The 19891-nt window shown below is 44.0% G+C and overlaps 1 protein-coding gene across 1 annotated transcript in view; it reads right to left on the reverse strand.

Annotated features, from left to right (window-relative positions):
• Positions 1–903: 903 nt before the first annotated feature.
• Positions 904–19891, reverse strand: part of LANCL2 (LanC like glutathione S-transferase 2) — a 95272-nt gene continuing 76284 nt past the window's right edge. The window contains exons 7-9 of the mRNA XM_070462896.1: positions 8293–8469; positions 5587–5659; positions 904–3314 (exon numbers count right to left, since the gene is read on the reverse strand). Of these exons, the coding sequence (XP_070318997.1) occupies positions 3199–3314; positions 5587–5659; positions 8293–8469 (366 nt within the window). The 3' untranslated portion in view covers positions 904–3198. The remainder of the gene's footprint in view (positions 3315–5586; positions 5660–8292; positions 8470–19891) is intronic.

The raw sequence follows: 19891 nt of genomic DNA on the forward strand, positions 1-19891 counted from the left end.
CATGGGGCAGAGGCTGTGAAGGAGCCTGCCATCTTCCTCTGATCAGGAAAAGCAATGATGCAGCACAGCCTGCCAGGGCCAGTGGCCAGTCCGACAGAAGGGTGACAGGCATCGCGGTGACAGTTGTGCTGGAAATGACACCTGGCTCTCCTCCAGACGTGATGTGTAAAAAATTCAGACTTGGAAGGGCCCCTTTTAAGCTTCAGCAAAGAGACAGGGAAGGAGTAAAGAGAGTTTACAAAAACGTTTAGGGAACCTGGACTTCACACCTGAGTACTGCTTTTGTGAATTTAGCAAATGAAATAACAGCTGTAAGACTGCCTCACAAAGTTAAGAATTGTTTGGGACTGCTCCGAATGGTTCAAGGGGCCCAGAAAGCAGGGGGGGGGGGGGCGGATATAACAGGGTTTCTCTCAGGCTTCACTTTCTCATCTTCTGTATTGGGCACATAGGAGAGAAAGTGCTGAGTACAAGTCACAGGTTTGGCCACGGGCAAGAACTACCCCTCATCCCAGCTGTGACCACGGGCAGGCCATCAGCGTCCTCACTGGGAAACAGTCATGAGTGCAGTGCCCACCCCCAGGCATGCAGTGACCCCCCCAGCCATGCCATAACCTGCCTAGCCATGCCGTGATCCTGACACGCTGTTGACTGTTTGGGGCAACTGTGAATGCAAAGGCCTGTTACACATGCAAGCTCAAGACAGGCTTCTCTAAGATTCACCCAGGTTCTAGAGGGCCTTGGAGTAAAAAAAGAAAGCTCTTATTCTAGAGAACTATCTGGGACATCACAACACAAGCAGTCGCCACATATTCTATGGGGAAGGCAGCCTTCACGATGGTGACCAAGGCTCCCAACCATCGTTCCAGAAGGCAGAGAGGTGAGAACAGAGGACCCCACAAGTGTCACAACAGAACTGTGTTTACTAAGAACTGAACTAGAGCACCCCACACACTTTTTGTGGACATTAACTTTTTCTCTTTCAAATTTTGAAATGGAATTGTGCATACACATTATTTTAAAAGCTTAGACACATTTCGGAGAAAACAAACAAATCTGAGAAATCACTGAAATGCTCTGAAATCCAAATTCACACACTATCAGAACCACTACATCAGCTGTGGGTGTCTTTTTCCTTCGGGGAGCTGGAGCCTGTGTCACCACTAGGAGTCACAGACTGAGCTGTGTTAACACATCTAGCAGGTAAGCAGGCTTCTAAACAAGCCCTGTAAATAACAGATCCTCCATTCATCTTACAAGTGCTCTCTCTTTCCTCAGTGTGTTAGGCAGAAGCAAGGTGAACACACAAGGCAAGATGCCCAGGTAATAAGCGTCACCCTCACTGCTTCTGGTCAGGAGACGTGGCCAGAACCAGGGTTTCCACGAACTGCTTCCTCTTGCCGAGTGGGGTGATTCCCGTGCAGCTACTCTGGCCTCCCTTGGGAAATAAGCCATCCTGGATATAACTCCATGCTGAGGCCTGGAGGGCTGCCACTGAGGTCTGGCTGAGGTGGGAATGGTGTATGTGGGCTGACATCAGATGAGCTTTTCTGACAATAGCCCAACCCACTCCAGTCCCACCTGTGGGTCCTGGGGAACTGGGCTGCCTAGGAAGCACATGAGGAGACCCAGGAAGTGGTTAGAATATACAATCATGAGGATTTATACCTATGGAAGTCATCAAACTAACTTAAAAAAACAGTTATGACATAGAAGTGAGTGTCAGAAAATGAAGAGATGCATGAGGCATCATTTAGAAATGAAAGGGCACATGTTAGGGTTTTAGCCCCACAAACAAGGCTTGGCATCCCGAGAACTGCACATGTGCAAAGGAACCTGTCTTCTACTTGGACATTCTTCTTCCTCCTTTATGAAAGGAGTGGAAACCAGGGCTGATAAACATTTGACAACCCCTTGTAGACAAGGACCAGATCATCAGAGATCTACCTTGTCTTCTATGATCAGGCCTTAGCCCATAAGTAAGAAGTCTGTAGAAAGTCTCAGACCATTCATACCATGACAACAAAGCTCTTCTAAAGACAGATCTACATGGTAAAATTATTGAGGGTATGCTAATCCAAGTTAATGCCCAGTTTTAAAACAAAAACGTCAGACAGACAGTGTAATTTTCTTGGTTAGAACTGTTTCCCATATGCATAGATACAGACTAGTACTTTATGCTTAATACATTTCATCAAATGTGAGATTTCTATCACCTGAATAACAGACAAAAATAAAGACTATACTCATCCCAAATTTGTACTTTGATAACTTACCAAGTTGTGAAAAAAGTTTAAGTGGAGGAACATGGGAATAACGTATCTGGAATTGTATCCACTGAACTTACAGCACTATGTCATAATGCTGATAAAACTGCGGTGCAGTCTGTTTTAATGACATACACTGAACCGAGACTTGCAGCCCTCAGTCGCTGCTACTTGATTTACAATGTGGCCATGAAAAGGCTCCCCCGAATGGCCCTGGTGTCACGGGTCTGCTCCTCGGGGCCCAGGCTGCCGTGGGTTGTGAGGCGGGGCTAGAACGTCACACAGCAAGCCTGAGGAAGGGAGTCCCAGCAGGGGACAATGCTGGAACGCGCCCCCTCTCCTTCTTATAAACACTGGGGGCACAGCACACAAAGAGGGGACATTCGACTCTGTGGACAGGCTCTCCACCCCCTACTTCAGCAACGCTGCTTTATTGTTTTCATTTTGGAGTGGTCTTTCTCTCACGCTCATCCGCAAGGCACACACAGAAAATGCTGCAAAGTTTTACCACTGGGACATCACTGTGGAGAATTCTGTTATGTAAGAGACACGACCTGCCTATTTCCTTGTTTGCCAATACAGAAAACGCCTCACTTTAAACAGTATGTACAGAGAAGTGGGTGCCGTGCGCCCTCATGCACAGCCAGCTCGGGCTCAAGGACAGGGAAGGGCTTCTGTTTACAACAACCTACACCTACAGACGGCAAACACCAGGAGACATGCACACACGACGGAGAACTGGACGTGGAGGGTTCACACCGTGCGCCAGCGAGGGGCACGGTCGCACGATGCTGCTGGGGCGGCCGGCCATCACACTCCGACACGGGCGTCTAGGACGAGGCCTGCTGCTGCTTCTCCCGCTTTCAGGAATCCCAGTTGGTTCTGTGTCAGGGGCTAAGCAACCTGGTGGCTTCTGGTCCAGTCAGCTCTCTTAGTAGTCTTTTTGAACCTTTGTATCCCTCTGTGAAGAGCTGAGTTCAAATGCTGGAAACCGTGATGCCTCTGGGGCCAGGATGTCGGAGAGGAAGTGAACAGTGCCAGCCATGCCTGCAATGAACAACGTGATCCATCATGAAAAAAACGGTGTGTGGTGGGGTCCCAAACCAAGTGAGCTTTAATCACTGCCTTTACTGGGGCTGTAAGGATGTGGGGAAAGGTAGTGAGGGCTTTAAAAATAACTTCACATACACAAATGGAAAATCCTTATATTAGCACACAGGAGGTTTTCTTCACTATCTTATTTTTAAATCTTGCATCTTGACATTTTATGGTGATTTCATAGAACTGCTAACAAAAAAATTAAGGGCATTGCTATTGTGATATTCCAACATGTAAACTTCCTCTCAGAGTCTTTATGTTTTTATTTCAAATATAAAGCTGCATTTTATATTTTCCTTAGGTTTTAAAAATACTATTTAGAACAAACCTTACTTGCCTGGTTAAAATCCCCACTGCCAATCACTGCAGTAACTCAGTAGCCTACCCGAAGGAACCCCTGGTTAGAGGGAACTCCTGCAGAAAGGGTCCCAAGCGCTGGGGGCCCTGTCAGCCTCATGGCCTCCACACAGCCACTCACCATCTGACTAGAACTGAGTTATTGGTGTCTCTTGCCAGGCATTTGTCAGGCACAGGGTCCAGAATAATCTGAGAGCTTCCCAGCCTCTAGGCAGGGAACATTCAAAGATTTTCACCCACTGGGGCTTTGAATTTGCCATTTATAAACTTGAATTTATGAACCTGAATAAACTTCATTTACAGTTAACGTTATATCTATTATTCTGTTATTTCTATACACACACACACACACACACAGGTTATTCTGTTATGTCTGATACAACTCATTTTTATGACATGAAAATTTTTATCCCGAGAAACATTTTTTCATTATAAAATCTGTGAATACTAAAAAAGATCTTTTTTTTGCAAAAGATAATGACAAATGCTCTAAGTTTTGCTCATTTATCTATTATATGATTAAAATATTATCAATAGTAGAAATAAAACATGACATATCACTACAGACAATTCAAAACATCAAAAAGATAATGAAGGGATACTACCAAAATTTTATGCACATAAATTTGACCCCACAGGTGAAATGGGGCAATATCTTAAAAATGCAAACTAACAAAACTCACTGAATATGAAATAGATAACTTACAGCCTGGTAAACTATTAAACAGATTAAGTTCATAAATTTAAGACTCTTGAAAAAGAAATCTATAGGCTAGGAAGGTTTTGAGGAAGAATGTTACCAAACATTTAAACCAGAATTCTTCTGCCAATTAATATATAGCCTATTACAGAAAACAGAGAAAACATCAATTTAGTAGGCCAGTATCGCCCAGACAGCAAAGCAGACAGTGACAGTACACAAATGGACGGCTAGAGGCAAACATTTCTTATGACTACAGACGCAAAAACCACCAACAAAACATTAGCAAATGCAATTCTGCAATACATAAAAAGCACCGTACACCACGGCCAAGTAAGCTTTATTCCAGACATGCAAGACTGGCTTAATACTTGAAAATGAACCAATGTGATTCACAGTGCTAGGAAGTTGAAGAGAAAAATCACATGATCTTATCAGCTTTGTATTTGACAAAACTCAACACTCATCTATTATTTGATTTTTTTATAAATATTCATTTATTCCTTCTGGAATTTACTTTGGAATTACTATAAAATGTAGCCGTAAAGTAATTAAAAAATCACCATCAATTTATCCTAACCCCATTTAACCTTCGCCCTTAGTTTCTGCAACTTATGTTAGAAGAGTATCTCAATCTCTGCAGGACTTCTGTTTGGTTTTCCTGAATTATTTCTATGCATTGTGTCTGCTGGTTTCTTTCACCACTCTTGTTTTTCGGAACTCTCTTATTATTTTTCCAAGTACTAATAGTTTTACTTACTAATACTTTTAAATTACTAATATTAATTATTTATGCTTCTTTATATGACTTAAATAATTAAATTGTATCTAAATAACTAACCAAGGTTGCTGGGAACAGATCAATCCTATATGCATGGTGAAATGCAGAGGAAAAACTTATTATTTTTTCCATCACAAAGCAGCAAATAGTCTATGCATATATACTTCACAAAAGATCTAAAAATACATGGAAGAAGTTCACAGGAGCACAAATAGGCAAGGTAAAGAGACTCAGAATAGTTTTCAGCAAGGAATGACTTTGCTCCTGGTATTTGCCAGCTTTGCACCGATCACTAAGTAAGATCAACTGCGATGGCGCACAGAGCCAGGAGGACCAAACGCATGCAGCCAGAGCCTTGAACCTGGAGTTTCGCTCACTCTTACCTTCAAAGAGAGAATAGGGTCTGTCAGGAATTCGGCAGCCATGTGCTCCATAATCTAGACACCACTCGGCAAACTAGGAAGAAAGGCATTTATTTTTAAGAATGGGGTTTCACTTGGTGGAAACGGAACTAATAAGACACTGTAGTGAGTTCACCAAGAATCAAAGGCCAGACGCCCAGGCAACAGAGCGGCCAGCAGTGTGGGCCTGGGGGAACTTAGCACCGCCTCTTCTAAGGAGGTGAGACCTGGCAAGTCCTGTCACCTGTCCAGGCCTGTTTCCTCATCTGTGAGGGAGGCTTTACCCAGGAAGGTTGTTGGGAAGACTGCAGTGGAAAGCACACAGCTCACAGCCCTCTGTCTCGTCCAGGCATTGCCTCCCGGCCTGGCAGGCTCTCTGTGCAGACGGAAGCCCCCGCATGCTGACCCTGTTGCTCAATGTGCAGCGTGCCCCCCTCTCCCCGCTTTCCCCACTGAGCCCCGGGGCCTCCCACTGCCCACCCTACTCCTCTCGAAACACATTCCTTAGCTTTCTCGGCAACTCCTCTCTGAGCTCTCTGACCCTTCCTGCTGAAACTTCTTCAGTGGATTTTTGTAACATTATAATAAAACTCATGCTGCTTTCTACCCTCCAAACCCTCACACACTTCTCGCTCTTTTGATGCACTATCTATCTGGTTTTCTTAGTCAGACATCAGGAAGATATTCATACATTTCTGTCTTCTCCACATTAAAAAAAAATCCACCCAATTCTGTGGTCTCAACATCCTAAGTGTTTCTAAATCTCTCTTTCGTATCACAGCCAGTATCCCTGGTTTGTAACTCTACATTTCCACTTTTTAAAAAATATTTAGTGAGCTGGTTGTTTGGCTGCACTGGGTCTTAGTGGCAGCACTAGGGTACACAAACTCTACAGTTGGGGTGCTGGGGCTCCAGAGTACACTGGCTCAGTAGGTGCAGCACGCCAGCTTAGTTGCTCTGAGTGTGGGATATGGCATCTTAGTTTCCTGACCAGGGATCAAAGCCACATCCCCTGAACTGGAAGGCAGATTCTTAGCCACTGGACCACCATTAATTACTAAGCAACAATTTGGAGAAACCCAGATTGTTTACCTCTACCTCATCCATCCACTGCAGCCATGGAGACCCTTCGAGAGAGAAGACGGAACGTGAGTCACAAACCCTCGTGAAGCCCTTCCTTACAGATGAGGACTCAGGGGGCTGGCGGGGAGACCCACAGGCGCTGGGACCACAGCTTGGGCTCCTGAGTCACCGGATCTGGGCTGGGGTCCAGGCCCTCTTCAGTGTGAGAGCTTTTCAGCACTCACAAGCTCCCAGTGAGTCTAACGTGTACCCAAAGTTGAGATCCACTGAACAGGGGGAAGACTAGCTTTCCTTGGCCTCTGCCCTCATCCCTCACCCTGCACCCCCAACACTGGGCACTTAAGAGTGTCGGGCTGCCCTGGCTGGGCCTGCCTCCATGGTTCTGCAGGCGCTCTCCTCCTAAGGGACAGACACCCCTTCTCCAAGCCACACTTTGCTGGCCCACCTGAAAAGCTCTACATCTTTAGAAAACTAGCTGTGCTCCGTCCGTGTGAAGTCTTCCCCAACCCCCACAGCTTCCTGCCCATCTGCCGCTGTGACTGCTGTCACCCTAAGCTGCCCCTCATGTCTCTGCTCGGGCCAATGGGACGTTATGGCCCCGGGGTGCTCACGCCTCCAGCTCCCTCTGCGGGCAGCTCCGCTCCCATCGCCCACCCCTGCGAAGTTCCCAGCTCCCCTCTGGGTCTCAGTTTACATGACACTCCTGGGCCGTCACCTGCCCCCAGGACCCCCACAACACCCCGTGCACACAGCCTTTGTGAGTGTGGGCACCACGGCTCTATTCCAGCTGCTTTAAGAAAAGCCTTCGGAATAGTAGTAAATATAAAAAACAAGCCACCCCGAATGCCTCCATCTACCCATGGTCTTGTACATCTTAGTGTATTTTCTTCCCATCTTTTTCTCCAGTGTCTTCATAGCTCTACTTTGTGAAATGTGTATAGCAAATGTTTACTGGGTCTTGCTTTGTGCATTCATTTTCAAACACCCGATGCGTATCTGTCAGTCTCTACTCGGGGCCAGGCACTGTCCCGGCTCATGGTCGAGGCGTGGCCCACCAGGAGCAAGGGGAGCACCCCGTGGTGACCAGCAGCTCCATCACTGGGGTCCTCTCCACCAGGCAGATTTCAGGGGAGCCCCAGACCCGCTGTGCTCCATGGGGAGCACGGGGGTGAGGCGGCAGTGTGGAGCACGGGGCGAGACAAGAGGCGGGCGATGGCAGAGGCACACGGGCCCTCCAGTGTGGGGGGCGTGGGTTCTGAGGACTTTAAGCAGGGGCACCTACTGATGATCTGCCCATTATCACGATTCATTTTTCTTGGGACAAATTTAGGAGGCGGAGAGTATTTTTCCAGTTGAGGCTTAAGAAGGGACGTCCTAAAGTCATGACTAATAAACGCACAGGAAGGCACTCTTGCCAGGCTGTGGGACGGCGGAGTGCACTTCCACTCCCCAGTCCCACCGCACAGAGGGAATCAGGGGGCTAGCCGGGACACGGCTGCGCGGAAGACACTGCAAGCTGGGCGAAGCGTGTCTGAAACCAGAGAGCTGTTTGGGCTTTGCGTGCCCCGCAGGGCTCAAGAGCTGTCTGGGTAGACGTGCTCGTACCTTGCAAGCTCGGTAGAGGTACTTTTTATCCTGCGTGATGTGGTAAAGCGAAAGGAAGGAGTAGCCGTTCCCAGCGGTCCCGTGGCAGATCCCGTAGCCCTTCCGCAGCAGGCCTCGCTGCCAGATCACGTCGCTGCACTCCACTGCGTCCTTCAGGTACTTCTCCTCCTTAAAAACCTGAGCAATGAAAATCAAAGCAGAGCTCAACTAGCGTCCTAAGTAACACACAGCAGGACAGTCCCCCTTTCTGCTGAAGTGGCCGGAGGTGGGCTGAGCCCGGAGGCAGCAGCATCGCCCAGGGCAGCCTGCAGTCCCAGCCGCTCCCCTCCCCTGCCCTCCTTCCAGTGGCAGTTCCAAAAGCAGTTCCCAGGTTAAAAAGTTATACGGAGACTGACAAGATCTCTTTGGGACGATGGTCTGTCATACACAAACTGTTTTGTACTTCCTGGGACTTATAGGCTGCAGCTCTGAAACTCCTACTCGTGTAGAAGGCAGTGGAGGATTCCACACGGACCTGCCATCCACATCAAGAACATTCCATACCCGAGGTCAGCCATATACCCAACGCCGCCGACAAGCTGTCATATAAACTGTCACAAAGAAACCTGCACGGAGCATCTTCAGCCCTCAGCGGAGGCAGCACTGTCTCCACACGGTGGTTTACAGGGAGAGATGACCCTGGCAGGGCAGGAGGACGCTTTCACCCCCTGACTCCCCTTCACTCTGCTCTTGCTCCTCACACTGCATTTGTTTTCCTTCCCAGTCCTCGCCTCAGAATCTGTTATTTTATTAACAGCAACCTCTGCTGCTGAGCTCATTCCATTCTAGTGCAGACAAGTTTCAGACCATGGATTAGAGGCAAAAGGTCACTGGAGAAGGGTTCCCTTGGGCAGCCAACAGGATCCTCCCTGTGACTCCTGGGCATCCAACTGAGGCGGCTCTGAGGAGCAGGAGAAACAGCACCTGAAGGGGACCCGCTTCTGCAGGGGGCAAAAGGAAAGAGGCGTATCTGCAGTCCAGTCCCTGCTCCTGGAGCAGAACCTCGCCAGGGTGGGCTCAGCCACAAAAGCAGTCGAGACACGGACGCTGGGGTTCCTGAGTCTGCATCTCAGCTTTGTCACCTTTTAACTGAGGCTGAGGACGAGTCACCTCTGAAGTCTTTAAGTTTTATTTACTATAAACAGATACTATTTCTTCATCTCGGCTGTTGTATTAAAATGGAACAACACACAAGAAGCTCTTAGGACACTGCCTGGCCCACGGTCAGGCACCCAACAAGCAGGAGGTGAGAGCTTTTACAGACAGAGTGGGGTGGGGGGAGGTTACATGCAGAAACAGCACAGTCATCTCTAACAGTCATCTTCAACTGGTCATCAGTGGTCTGACCAGCATCATCTTGGTTGTTACAGGTACAGTTAATCTTCAGTTCTGGGGTGCACCTGTTCCCATGTCTTTGAAGTCAATTCTCAGAATTGTGGCAGCTCAAGTCCTGGATAAAGATGCTAACTGCTTTACGTAGTTAACTGTTCATCACGTAGTTACCTTCTGAAAGGCTGCTAAACCATGAAAGACGCCCCCAGAGGAGAATTCGATCTGGGGCCACAGATGAGGCTTGATGGCTCAGAGCTTTGTGTGTAAAGTGAAAGTAAAGTGAAAATGAGGTCGCTCAGTTGTGTCCGACTCTTTGTGACCCCAAGTACTGTGGCCTACCAGGCTCCTCCGTCCATGGGATTTTCCAGCTAAGAGTACTGGAGTGGTTTGCCATTTCCTTCTCCAGGGGATCCTCCAAACCCAGGGATCAAACCCGGGTATCCCGCATTATAAGCAGGCGCTTTACTGTCTAAGCCACCAAAGGAAGACCTTGTGTAATAAAATTTTATTAAAGTATAAAAGAGGTAGAGAAAGCTTCTGACAGACATCAGAAGGGGACAGAAAGAGTGCCCCCTCGCTAGTGCTAGCAAGGGAGATCAGTTCAGTTGCTCAGTCGTGTCCAACTCTTTGCGACCCCATGAATCGCAGCACGCCAGGCCTCCCTGTCCATCACCAACTCCCAGAGTTTACCCAAACTCATGCCCATTGAGTTGGTGATGCCATCCAGCCATCTCATCCTCTGTCGTCCCCTTCTCCTCCTGCCCCCAATCCCTCCCAGCATCAGGGTCTTTTCCAATGAGTCAACTCTTCGCATGAGGTGACCAAAGTATTGGAGTTTCAGCTTCAGCATCAGTCCTTCCAATGAATACCCAGGACTGATTTCCTTCAGGATGGACTGGTTGGATCTCCTTGCAGTCCAAGGGACTCTCAATGAGTCTTCTTCAACACCACAGTTCAAAAGCATCAATTCTTTGGCGCTCAGCTTTCTTTATAGTCCAACTCTCACATCCATACATGACCACTGGAAAAACCATAGCCTTGACTAGACGGACCTTTGTTGGCAAAGTAATGTCTCTGCTTTTTAATATGCTGTCTAGGTTGGTCATAACTTTCCTTCCAAGGAGTAAGCATCTTTTAATTTCATGGCTGCAATCACCATCTGCAGTGATTTTGGAGCCCCAAAAAATAAAGTCTGACACTGTTTCCCCATCTATTTCCCATGAAGTGATGGGACCAGATGCCATGATCTTAGTTTTCTGAATGTTGAGCTTTAAGCCAACTTTTTCACTCTCCTCTTTCACTTTCATCAAGAGGCTTCTTAGTTCCTCTTCACTCTCTGCCATAAGGGTGGTGTCATCTGCATATCTGAGGTTATTGGTATTTCCCCGGCAATCCTGATGCTAGCTTGTGCTTCTTCCAGCCCAGTGTTTCTCATGATGTTCTGTGCATATAAGTTAAATAAGCAGGGTGACAATATACAGCCTTGATGTACTCCTTTTCCTATTTGGAACCAGTCTGTTGTTCCATGCCCAGTTCTCACTGTTGCTTCCTGACCTGCATACGGTTTCTCAAGAGGCAGGTCAGGTGGTCTGGTATTTCCATCTCCTTCAGAATTTTCCACAGTTTATTGTGATCCAGACAGTCAAAGGCTTTGGCGTAGTCAGTAAAGCAGAAATAGATGTTTTCCTGGAACTCTCTTGCTTTGTTGATGATCCAGCAGATGTTGGCAATTTGATTTCTGGTTCCTCTCCTTTTTCTAAAACCAGCTTGAACATCTGGAAGTTATATACTTTTTAATTAGTTATTACAATGAATCAAAAGAATGTCTGGAGGTTGTAAAGATCTTACTAGACCCACTCCCATAATTTACATTTTAAGATAACAGGATTAGCCAGAAGGTTTTCAGGAAGGAGAAACTGTCCTCAAGCAGGATTATTATTTAGTCTCCTTTGACTGTTTTCCTTTGTTTCACATTTCTCACTTCTCTGATTAAACTTATTCTTTGACTAAAGTTTTCCACAGACAAAAGGCAGGCAGAGGACATGATGGGGTGGGGGACTAGGACCACAGGGTCCTGCTCCGTTTCAAAGGGAGGCTTTTTCAGAGGCTGTGTCATGACAGCACAGAGAATAAGCCCAGTCCTAAAGGAAGCCTCTGGCGCCTTTATCCTTCCCAGCAGTCTCCAGGAGTGCGTGAAATCAGGCAGAGCCCCTGCTCCCTGCTTAGGCTGAAGCTGCGGGAGGTGCGCTGCGTACAGTGAGCTTTCCCTTCCTTCCTCAGCACCAGGCGCACGGCCACCACACCACCACCATCACACACTCAGGCTGCAAGTGAGGAGCCACTTTTAATAGTGGGAATTTTGGAAATTTAATGAACACGGACGAAAGCCCCCAGATTTAATCACAGACCTTATATTTTCTACATTTTATCCATTATAACTTGGCCAGAAAAATCTATTTACTGATCGACATTACTTCTCTCAAATGCTCAATTTCCCTGGGAAGCGTCATGACAGAAAGTCTGAAGAGACGTGCAGTGCAGAGGGCAATATAAGGGATCTGGAGTCAGAAGACACTGGTTAGATTCCCTCTCCCACAACTACTGACTGTATAACTTTGGGTAAGTCATCGTAACTTCTCTGAGTCTGTTTGCTCATGTAACAAAATGGACTGATGCTGAGATGACCAAATGTTGAAAATAAAAGCAAGGATTTGGGGCAGTTATTAAAAATCTTTAAGGATAAAAAAGCAACTATACTCAGCATCAGAGAATGCTTCAGAAATCTCAGAGAAACATCACTATAGAAAGAAACAGGTATCACCTCACACCAGCCAGAATGGCCATGATCAAAATATCCACACAAACAAGTGCTGGAGAGGATGTGGAGAACAGGCAACCCTCTTGCACTGCTAGTGGGAATGTAAATGGATACAGCCACTACGAAAGACAGTATGGAGATTCCTTAAAAAATTAGTAATAAAACTACCAGCTACCCAGCAAGACCACTTCTAGGCACATACCCTAAGGAAACAAAAACTGAAAAAGACACATGTAACCAAAAGTTCACTGCAGCACTGTTTACAATAGCTAAGACATGGAAGCAGCCTAGATATCCACTGACAGATGAATGGGTAAAGAAGCTGAGGTACACATGGAATGGGATGCTAGTCGGCCATAAAAGGAATGCACATGAGTCAGTTCTAATGAGGTGGATGAACCTAGAGCCTATTATACAGAGCGAAGTAAGTCAGAAAAGATAAAACAAATATTGAATATTAATGCATATATATGGGATCTAGAAAGATGGTACTGAGGAACCTATTTGCAGGGCAGCAATGGTGACACATAGAGAACAGACTTATGGACACAAGCAGCGAGGTGGAAGGAAAGGGTGAGATGAATGGAGAGAACAGCTTGGAAGCATATATACTAATGTATGTAAAAGAGATAACCAATGGAAATCTGCTGTATGATGCAGGGAGCTCAAACCCAGGCTCTGTGACAACCTAGAGGGGTGGGACGCATGTGTACTATGGCTGATCGATAACACAATATTGTAAAGGAATTATCTTGCAATTAAAAATAAATACATTTAAAAGAAGAAGAGAAAAAAATCAGAGAGAGGAAGATAAAAGAATAGCTTTGATCACATTAGTAAAATAATTATTATTTTGTTCAGAATATGCTTCTTGTAATTTAGAAAACAGTTTTACAAAAATATTTGCTAGCTCTTTCCATCTGATCACTTTTCTGTTATATGAGTCAAAATGTCAACAAAAGTTGTTATGATAGAAAAAAAAGGAAAGATATTCAAAAACTGATAAAATACCAATAGGTGAAATTAAAAACTTACTAATAAGACTTAATACAGAAGAAATCATTAGTGAATACAAAGCTAAATAAATAGAAATTATACGATTTGAATTACAGAAAACAAATTAAAAACAAAAGCCTTAGGGGCCCGTTGGAAATTAAAGGCCTAACATTTACCAAGTGTAGTGAAAGACACACAATTACAAGTCAAAAACTCAAAGGCTCTCAAGCAGGATAAATACAGATATACATAGATACCTGATAAAATACTGAAAACCAAAAAGTAAGAGGAAATGTCAAGGGCTTCCAGAGAAAACACATACTAGTAAGAAAAATATAGCAAAAAAAAAAAAGACTAACATCTTAGAAACAGTTTAGGCCAGAAGACTGGAGCAGTATCTTTAAAGAACTGAAAGGGAAAAAAGAACTGTCAGCACAGATATTCAGCAAAAGTATCTTTAAAGAATGAAGGTGGAATTTACAAGAGCCTGGAAGCAACCTAAATATCCACTGACAGATGAATAGATAAAGATGTGGTACATATACACAATGCAATATTGCTCTCAAATAGTACAAGACTGAAATAATGCCATTTGCAGCAATATGGATGGACCTAGAGATTATCATACTAAGTGAAATAAGCCAAATACCATGATATCACTTATATGTAGAATCTAAAAAAATTATATATATGTATGTGTGTGTTATACACGTGAAACTAACAATGACACTGTAAATCAACTATGTTGATGTTCAGTAGCCAAGTCATGTCTGACTCCCTGCTACCCCATGAACTGCAGCATGCCAGGCTTCCCTGTCTTTTGCTATCTCCCAGCGTTTGCTCAAATTCACGTCCATTAAGTCAGTGATGCCATCCGACCATCTTACACTCTGTCGCCCCCTTCTCTGCTTGCCCTCATTCTTTCCCAGCATCAGGGAGTTTTCCAGCAAACTGGCTCTTCGCATTAGGTGGCCAAAGTATTGGAGCTCCAGCTTCAGCATCAGTCCTTCTGATGAATATTCAGAATTGATTTCCTTTAGGATTAACTGGCTTGATCTCCTTGAAGTCCAAGGGACTCTCTCAAGAGTCTTCTCCAACACCACAGTTTGAAATCATCAACTGTTCAGCACTCAGCCTTCTTTCTGGTCCAACACTCATATCCACACATGACTACTGGAAAAACCATAGCTTTTGACTACACATACCTTTGTCAGTAAAGTGATGTTTCTGCTTTTTAATATGCTGCGTAGGTTTGTCATAGCTTTTCTTCCATGGAGCAAGCGTCTTTCATGGCTGCAGTCACTGTCTGCAGTGATTTTAGAGCCTAAGAAAATAAAGTCTGTCACTGTTTCGATTGTTTACCCATTTATTTGCCATTAAGCATCCAGACCAGATGCCATAATCTTGGGTTTTTCTTTGAATGCTGAGTTTTAAGCTAGCTTTTTCACTCTCCTCTTTCACTTTCATCAAGAAGCTCTTTAGTTCCTCTTCACTTTCTGCCATTAGAGTGATATCATCTGCATATCTGAGGTTGTTGATATTTCTCCCGGCAATCTTGATTCCAGCTTGAGCTTCATCCAGTGTGACATTTCACATGATGTACTCTGCATATAAATTATATAAGCAGGGTGACAAAAGAGCCTTGATGTACTCTTTTCCCAATTTGGAACCAGTCTGTTGTTCCATGTTTGGTTCTAACTGTTGCTTTTTGACCTGCATACAGGTTTCTCAGGAGGCAGGTAAGGTCTGGTATTCCCATCTCTTTAAGAATTTTCCAGTTTTGTTGTGATCCACACAGTCAAAGGCTTTAGCATAGTCAACAAAGTAGATTTTTTTTGGAATACCCTTCCTTTTTCTATGATCCAGCGGAAGTTGGCAAGTAGTTCTGGTTCCTCTGCCTTTTCTAAATTCAGCTTGTATATCTGAAAGTTCTCAATTCACGTACTCCTGAAGCCTAGCTTGGAAGATTTTGAGGATTACCTTATAGCATGTGAAATGAGTGCTACTGTAGTGATTTTAATATTCTTTGGCCTTGCCTTTCATTGGGATTGGAATGAAAACTGACCTTTTCTAGTCATGTGGCCACTGCTGAGTTTTCCAAATTTGCTGGCATATTGAGTGCAACACTTTCACAGCATCATCTTTTAGGATCTGAAACAGCTCAGCTGGAATTCCATCACCTCCTCTAGCTTTGCTCATAGGAATGCTTCTAAGACCCACTTGACTTCGCACTCCAGGATGTCTGGCTCTAGGTGAGTGATCACACCATCATGGTTATCTGGGTCATTAAGATCTTTTTTGTATAGTTCTTCTGTGTATTCTTGCCGCCTCTTCTTAATATCTTCTGCTTCTGTTAGGTCCTTACTGTTTCTGTCCTTTATTGTGCCCATCTTTGCATGAAATGTTCCCTGGGTATCTCTAATTTTCTTGAAGAGATCTCTATTCTTTCCCATTCTATTGTTTTCCTCTATTTCTTTGCAAAGATCACTGAGGAAGGCTTTCTCATCTCTCCGTGCTATTCTCTAGAACTCTGCATTCAGTTGGGTGTATCTTTCCCTTTCCTTTGCCTTTTGCTTTTCTTCTTTTCTCAGCTATTTGCAAGGTGTCCTCAGACTACCACTTTGTCTTGCTGTTACATTTCTTTTCTTGGGGATGGTTTTGGTCACTACCTCCTGTACAACGCCATGAACCTCCATCCATAGTTCTTTAGGCATTCTGTCTACCAGATCTAATCCCTTGAATCTATTCATCACCTCCACTGTATAATCATAAGGGATTTGATTTAGGTCATACATGAATGGCCTCATGGTTTTCCCTACTTTCTTGTATTTTGCAATAAGGAACTGATGGTCTGATCCACAGTTAGCTCCAGGTCTTGTTTTTGCAGACTGTGTAGAGCTTCTCCATCTTTGGCTGCAAAGAATATAATCAATCTGATTTTGGTACTGATGATGTCCAGATGTAGAGTCGTCTCTTCTATTGTTGGAAGAGGGTGTTTGCTATGACCAGTGTGTTCTCTTGGCAAAACTGTGAGCCTTTGCCCTGCTTCATTTTGTATTTCAAGGCCACACTTGCCTGTTACTCCAGGCTATCTCTTGACTTCCAGCTTTTGCATTCTAGTCCCCTATGATGAAAAGGACATCTTTTTTTTTGGTGTTAGTTCCAGAAGGCCTTGTGGGTCTTCAGAGAATCATTCCAAGTTCAGTTTCTTCAGCATTAGTGGTTGGGGCACAGACTTGGATTACTATGAAGTTGAATGGTTTGCCTTAGAAATGAACCAAGTTCATTCTGTTGTTTTTGAGATTATACCCAAGGACTGCATTTCAGACTCTTTTGTTGACTATGAGGGCTACTCCATTTCTTCTAAGGGATTCTTGCCCACAGTAGTAGATACAATGGTCATCTGAATTAAATTTGCCCATTCCTGTCCATTTTAGTTCACTGATTCCTAAAATGTCAATGTTCACTCTTGCCATCTCCTGTTTGACCACATCCAATTTATCTTGATTCATGGACCTATTCCTATGCAATATTGTTCCTTACACATCTTACTTTACTTTCACCACCAGACACATCACAACCAGGTGTCGTTTCTGCTTTGGCTCACCCTCTTCAATCTTTTTGGAGCTTTTCTCTGCTCTTGCCCCATTGGACACCTACTGACCTAGGAGGCTAAACTTTCAGTGTCATATCTCTTTGCCTTTTCATACTGTTCAACTATACTCCAATTAAAAAAAATAAATAAGCAAGAGTGAACAGAAGGCGCGAGTGGCTCCAGAGTCCTCTGAGACCACACCGTTTCATGTCTAATCCTCCTCAGAGTGAAGCTAACTCTTTCGAGCCACTGGACTAGAACATACTCTCTCCCTCCTTCAGACCTGGTCACTGAGACCTTGCTCCTCTCTCTCCTCTTTAGAACCCTGCTGTGGATTTCAAGGTATGAAATAAAATTCAGAAGTTTTTAGTATCTTGTGAGCTTTCCCATTGAGCTATAACATTCTGATATTACTCCCTTTTCCAAGGGAAAACTGGGTTGATTTTTTTTCTTTTATGGTTTAATATATGACTATATGGAACAGCTTGTGGGGTGCAAATCATTATTTGTCTTATTGCCATGGTGTTTATCATTCCCTCACAAACACCAAATAACAATATCTGCTCCAAGGAAATGAAGGCTTTTCCCTTTCTTCTTAAAGCTTTCATCTTTTTATCATATATTTTGTTTATCTTCTTCAAAATGGTTTCAACTATTAAAATTAAAGACTTTAAGGAAAATACAAAAAAAGGTAAAAATATGAGCTCATTTTCAGTGAAGCTGGATTGGTGACAAGGTTTGGACTTGCCAAGAAACAAACATGACACAAAGTTAATAAAACTAGTTAACTTTTTTTTTAAGAAGTGAAGTTTCAGGTGATTTATTTACTAAGACCTCTTCCAGAAATAATACTTACTTTATTAATGTATAGTATTTCACTAGTTAATTAAAAAAATAATTCCTAAGAGGCATTTTCATTGTAAGTCTTGGAGAGATGGAATCCCATAACAATAAAAAAAAGCAACTTCAGTTTTTGTTTTTTTTTTAACATCTTCCACTTAGCAGCCAATTTGATGGGGCAGAAGAATTGAGTTTTCCCAAGTATAGAGCGGTATTCATCTCCATCACTGCTTTTGCTTATTGTTGTGCGTGCTCAGTCGTTAATTCATGTCCGACTCTTTGCAACCCCATGGACTGTAGCCCACTAGGTTCCTCTGTCCATGGGATTCTTCAGGCAAGAATGTACTGGAGTGGGTTGCTATTTCCTCCTCCAGGGATCTTCCTGACCCAGGGATTGAACCCACATCTCCTGCATCTCCTGCATTGGCAGGTAGATTCTTTACTGCTGAGTCTTATTGTTAGGCATTCTTAAAGTCATAGGAAATTTCTGGATGAGTTATTACAAAATCCCTGTTCTCTGCAGTTTTTGGAATAATAAAGAAATGTCCACAGAATTGATTTAAATGTTTATGATAAGGGGAGCATTCTTCACAAATCACCACAAGATGTAGAAGGAAGACTGAAGCACCACCCAGAGGGATGGCTTCAGATTTTGCCCATGAAAATGACCACTGTTGGAACAACCAGGAAATAACCAAAATGTTCACCTATATTAGGAAAAGTTCCCTGGTATGTAACATAGATGAACCAGTACTCCCAAAATGTCAAGCTCACCTTGAAATCTATAAAGCAATTTGGTACAAAATACCCACACACTAGTGCCACAGGAATATGAAACAGTAGGAATTCTACTGTTAGAATTTTATTGGTTCATTTGGATGTCAAGAACCATACATCATTATAAACAAAGAACTGCAAGAAATTTCCTTAAATCAGGAAAAAGATACAAAAATCTTTGTTACCACAACCACCACAACAATCAACAAACTGAAGGCTGTTTGCCAGACATGCACTCCTTGCAAGAATCACCTCTTTGACAATGGATCACACTGTCCTAAGTAATCTGCTGAATAAGCCAAAGCCAGGTCAAGGGAGTTCCAGCTGGTGCATCCAAGTGTGTGGTTCCAGGCGGAACAACCTGGTGCCTGTACCTGAGGCAGGGCCTGAGACATTTAGCAACATGTTGGGATCCAAAAGTATACGCTACAATTAAAATATACTGTCCTTTACTTTCCATTAAAAAAAAAAGAATGAAGGTGAAATAAAGACAAGTGATAAGTAACAACTGATAATCAATGTCTTGTTACCAAACTAACTATAAGAAATGCTAAAGGAAGCTCTTCAGCCTGAAGGAAATGATAAACAGAGATCTGGATCTTCAAGAAGGAATGAAGAGCGCTATAAAGAACAAATATACAAATAAATATCAAAGACCATCTTCTTTGTCTTAATTTCTTTAGAATACTATTTAAAAAGCAAAAATCATAAAACTAAAAATTGTAACACTGGTTTATAACATTTTTTGATTTATACAACTGACAGATGTAATAAAGATATACAGAACCGCAGTCAAGAGAACTTGGCACTTACTACTTTCTTCTTTTTTATGTGAAATGTACAATGCTAACTCTAAGGAGACTGAAAAGTTAAGGATGTATACTGCAATTTCTATACTGAAATATTTAGCAACCACTGAAAAATGAGCAGTGAGCGGCCGAGAAGAGATACTGCACGTCCAAGGTCAGGAGCTGCAGCTGCGCTTTGCTGGACCGGCCGAGAGGAGATACCCCTCGTCCAAGGTCAGAGAATTCCCAGTAAGACGGTAGGCACTGGAGCGGCTGTGAGGAGATACCCCACGTCCAAGGGCAAAGGAGAAGCCCCAGCAAGATGGTAGGAGGGGCGAATTTGCATTTAGAATCAAACCCCATTCCTGCCAGAGAAACAAACAAACCTTGTGTGCACCAGGACCCAGGGAACCC

The sequence above is a fragment of the Odocoileus virginianus genome, unplaced genomic scaffold (assembly GCF_023699985.2).
Source record: "Odocoileus virginianus isolate 20LAN1187 ecotype Illinois unplaced genomic scaffold, Ovbor_1.2 Unplaced_Scaffold_17, whole genome shotgun sequence".
In the NCBI taxonomy this organism is placed as follows: domain Eukaryota; kingdom Metazoa; phylum Chordata; class Mammalia; order Artiodactyla; family Cervidae; genus Odocoileus; species Odocoileus virginianus.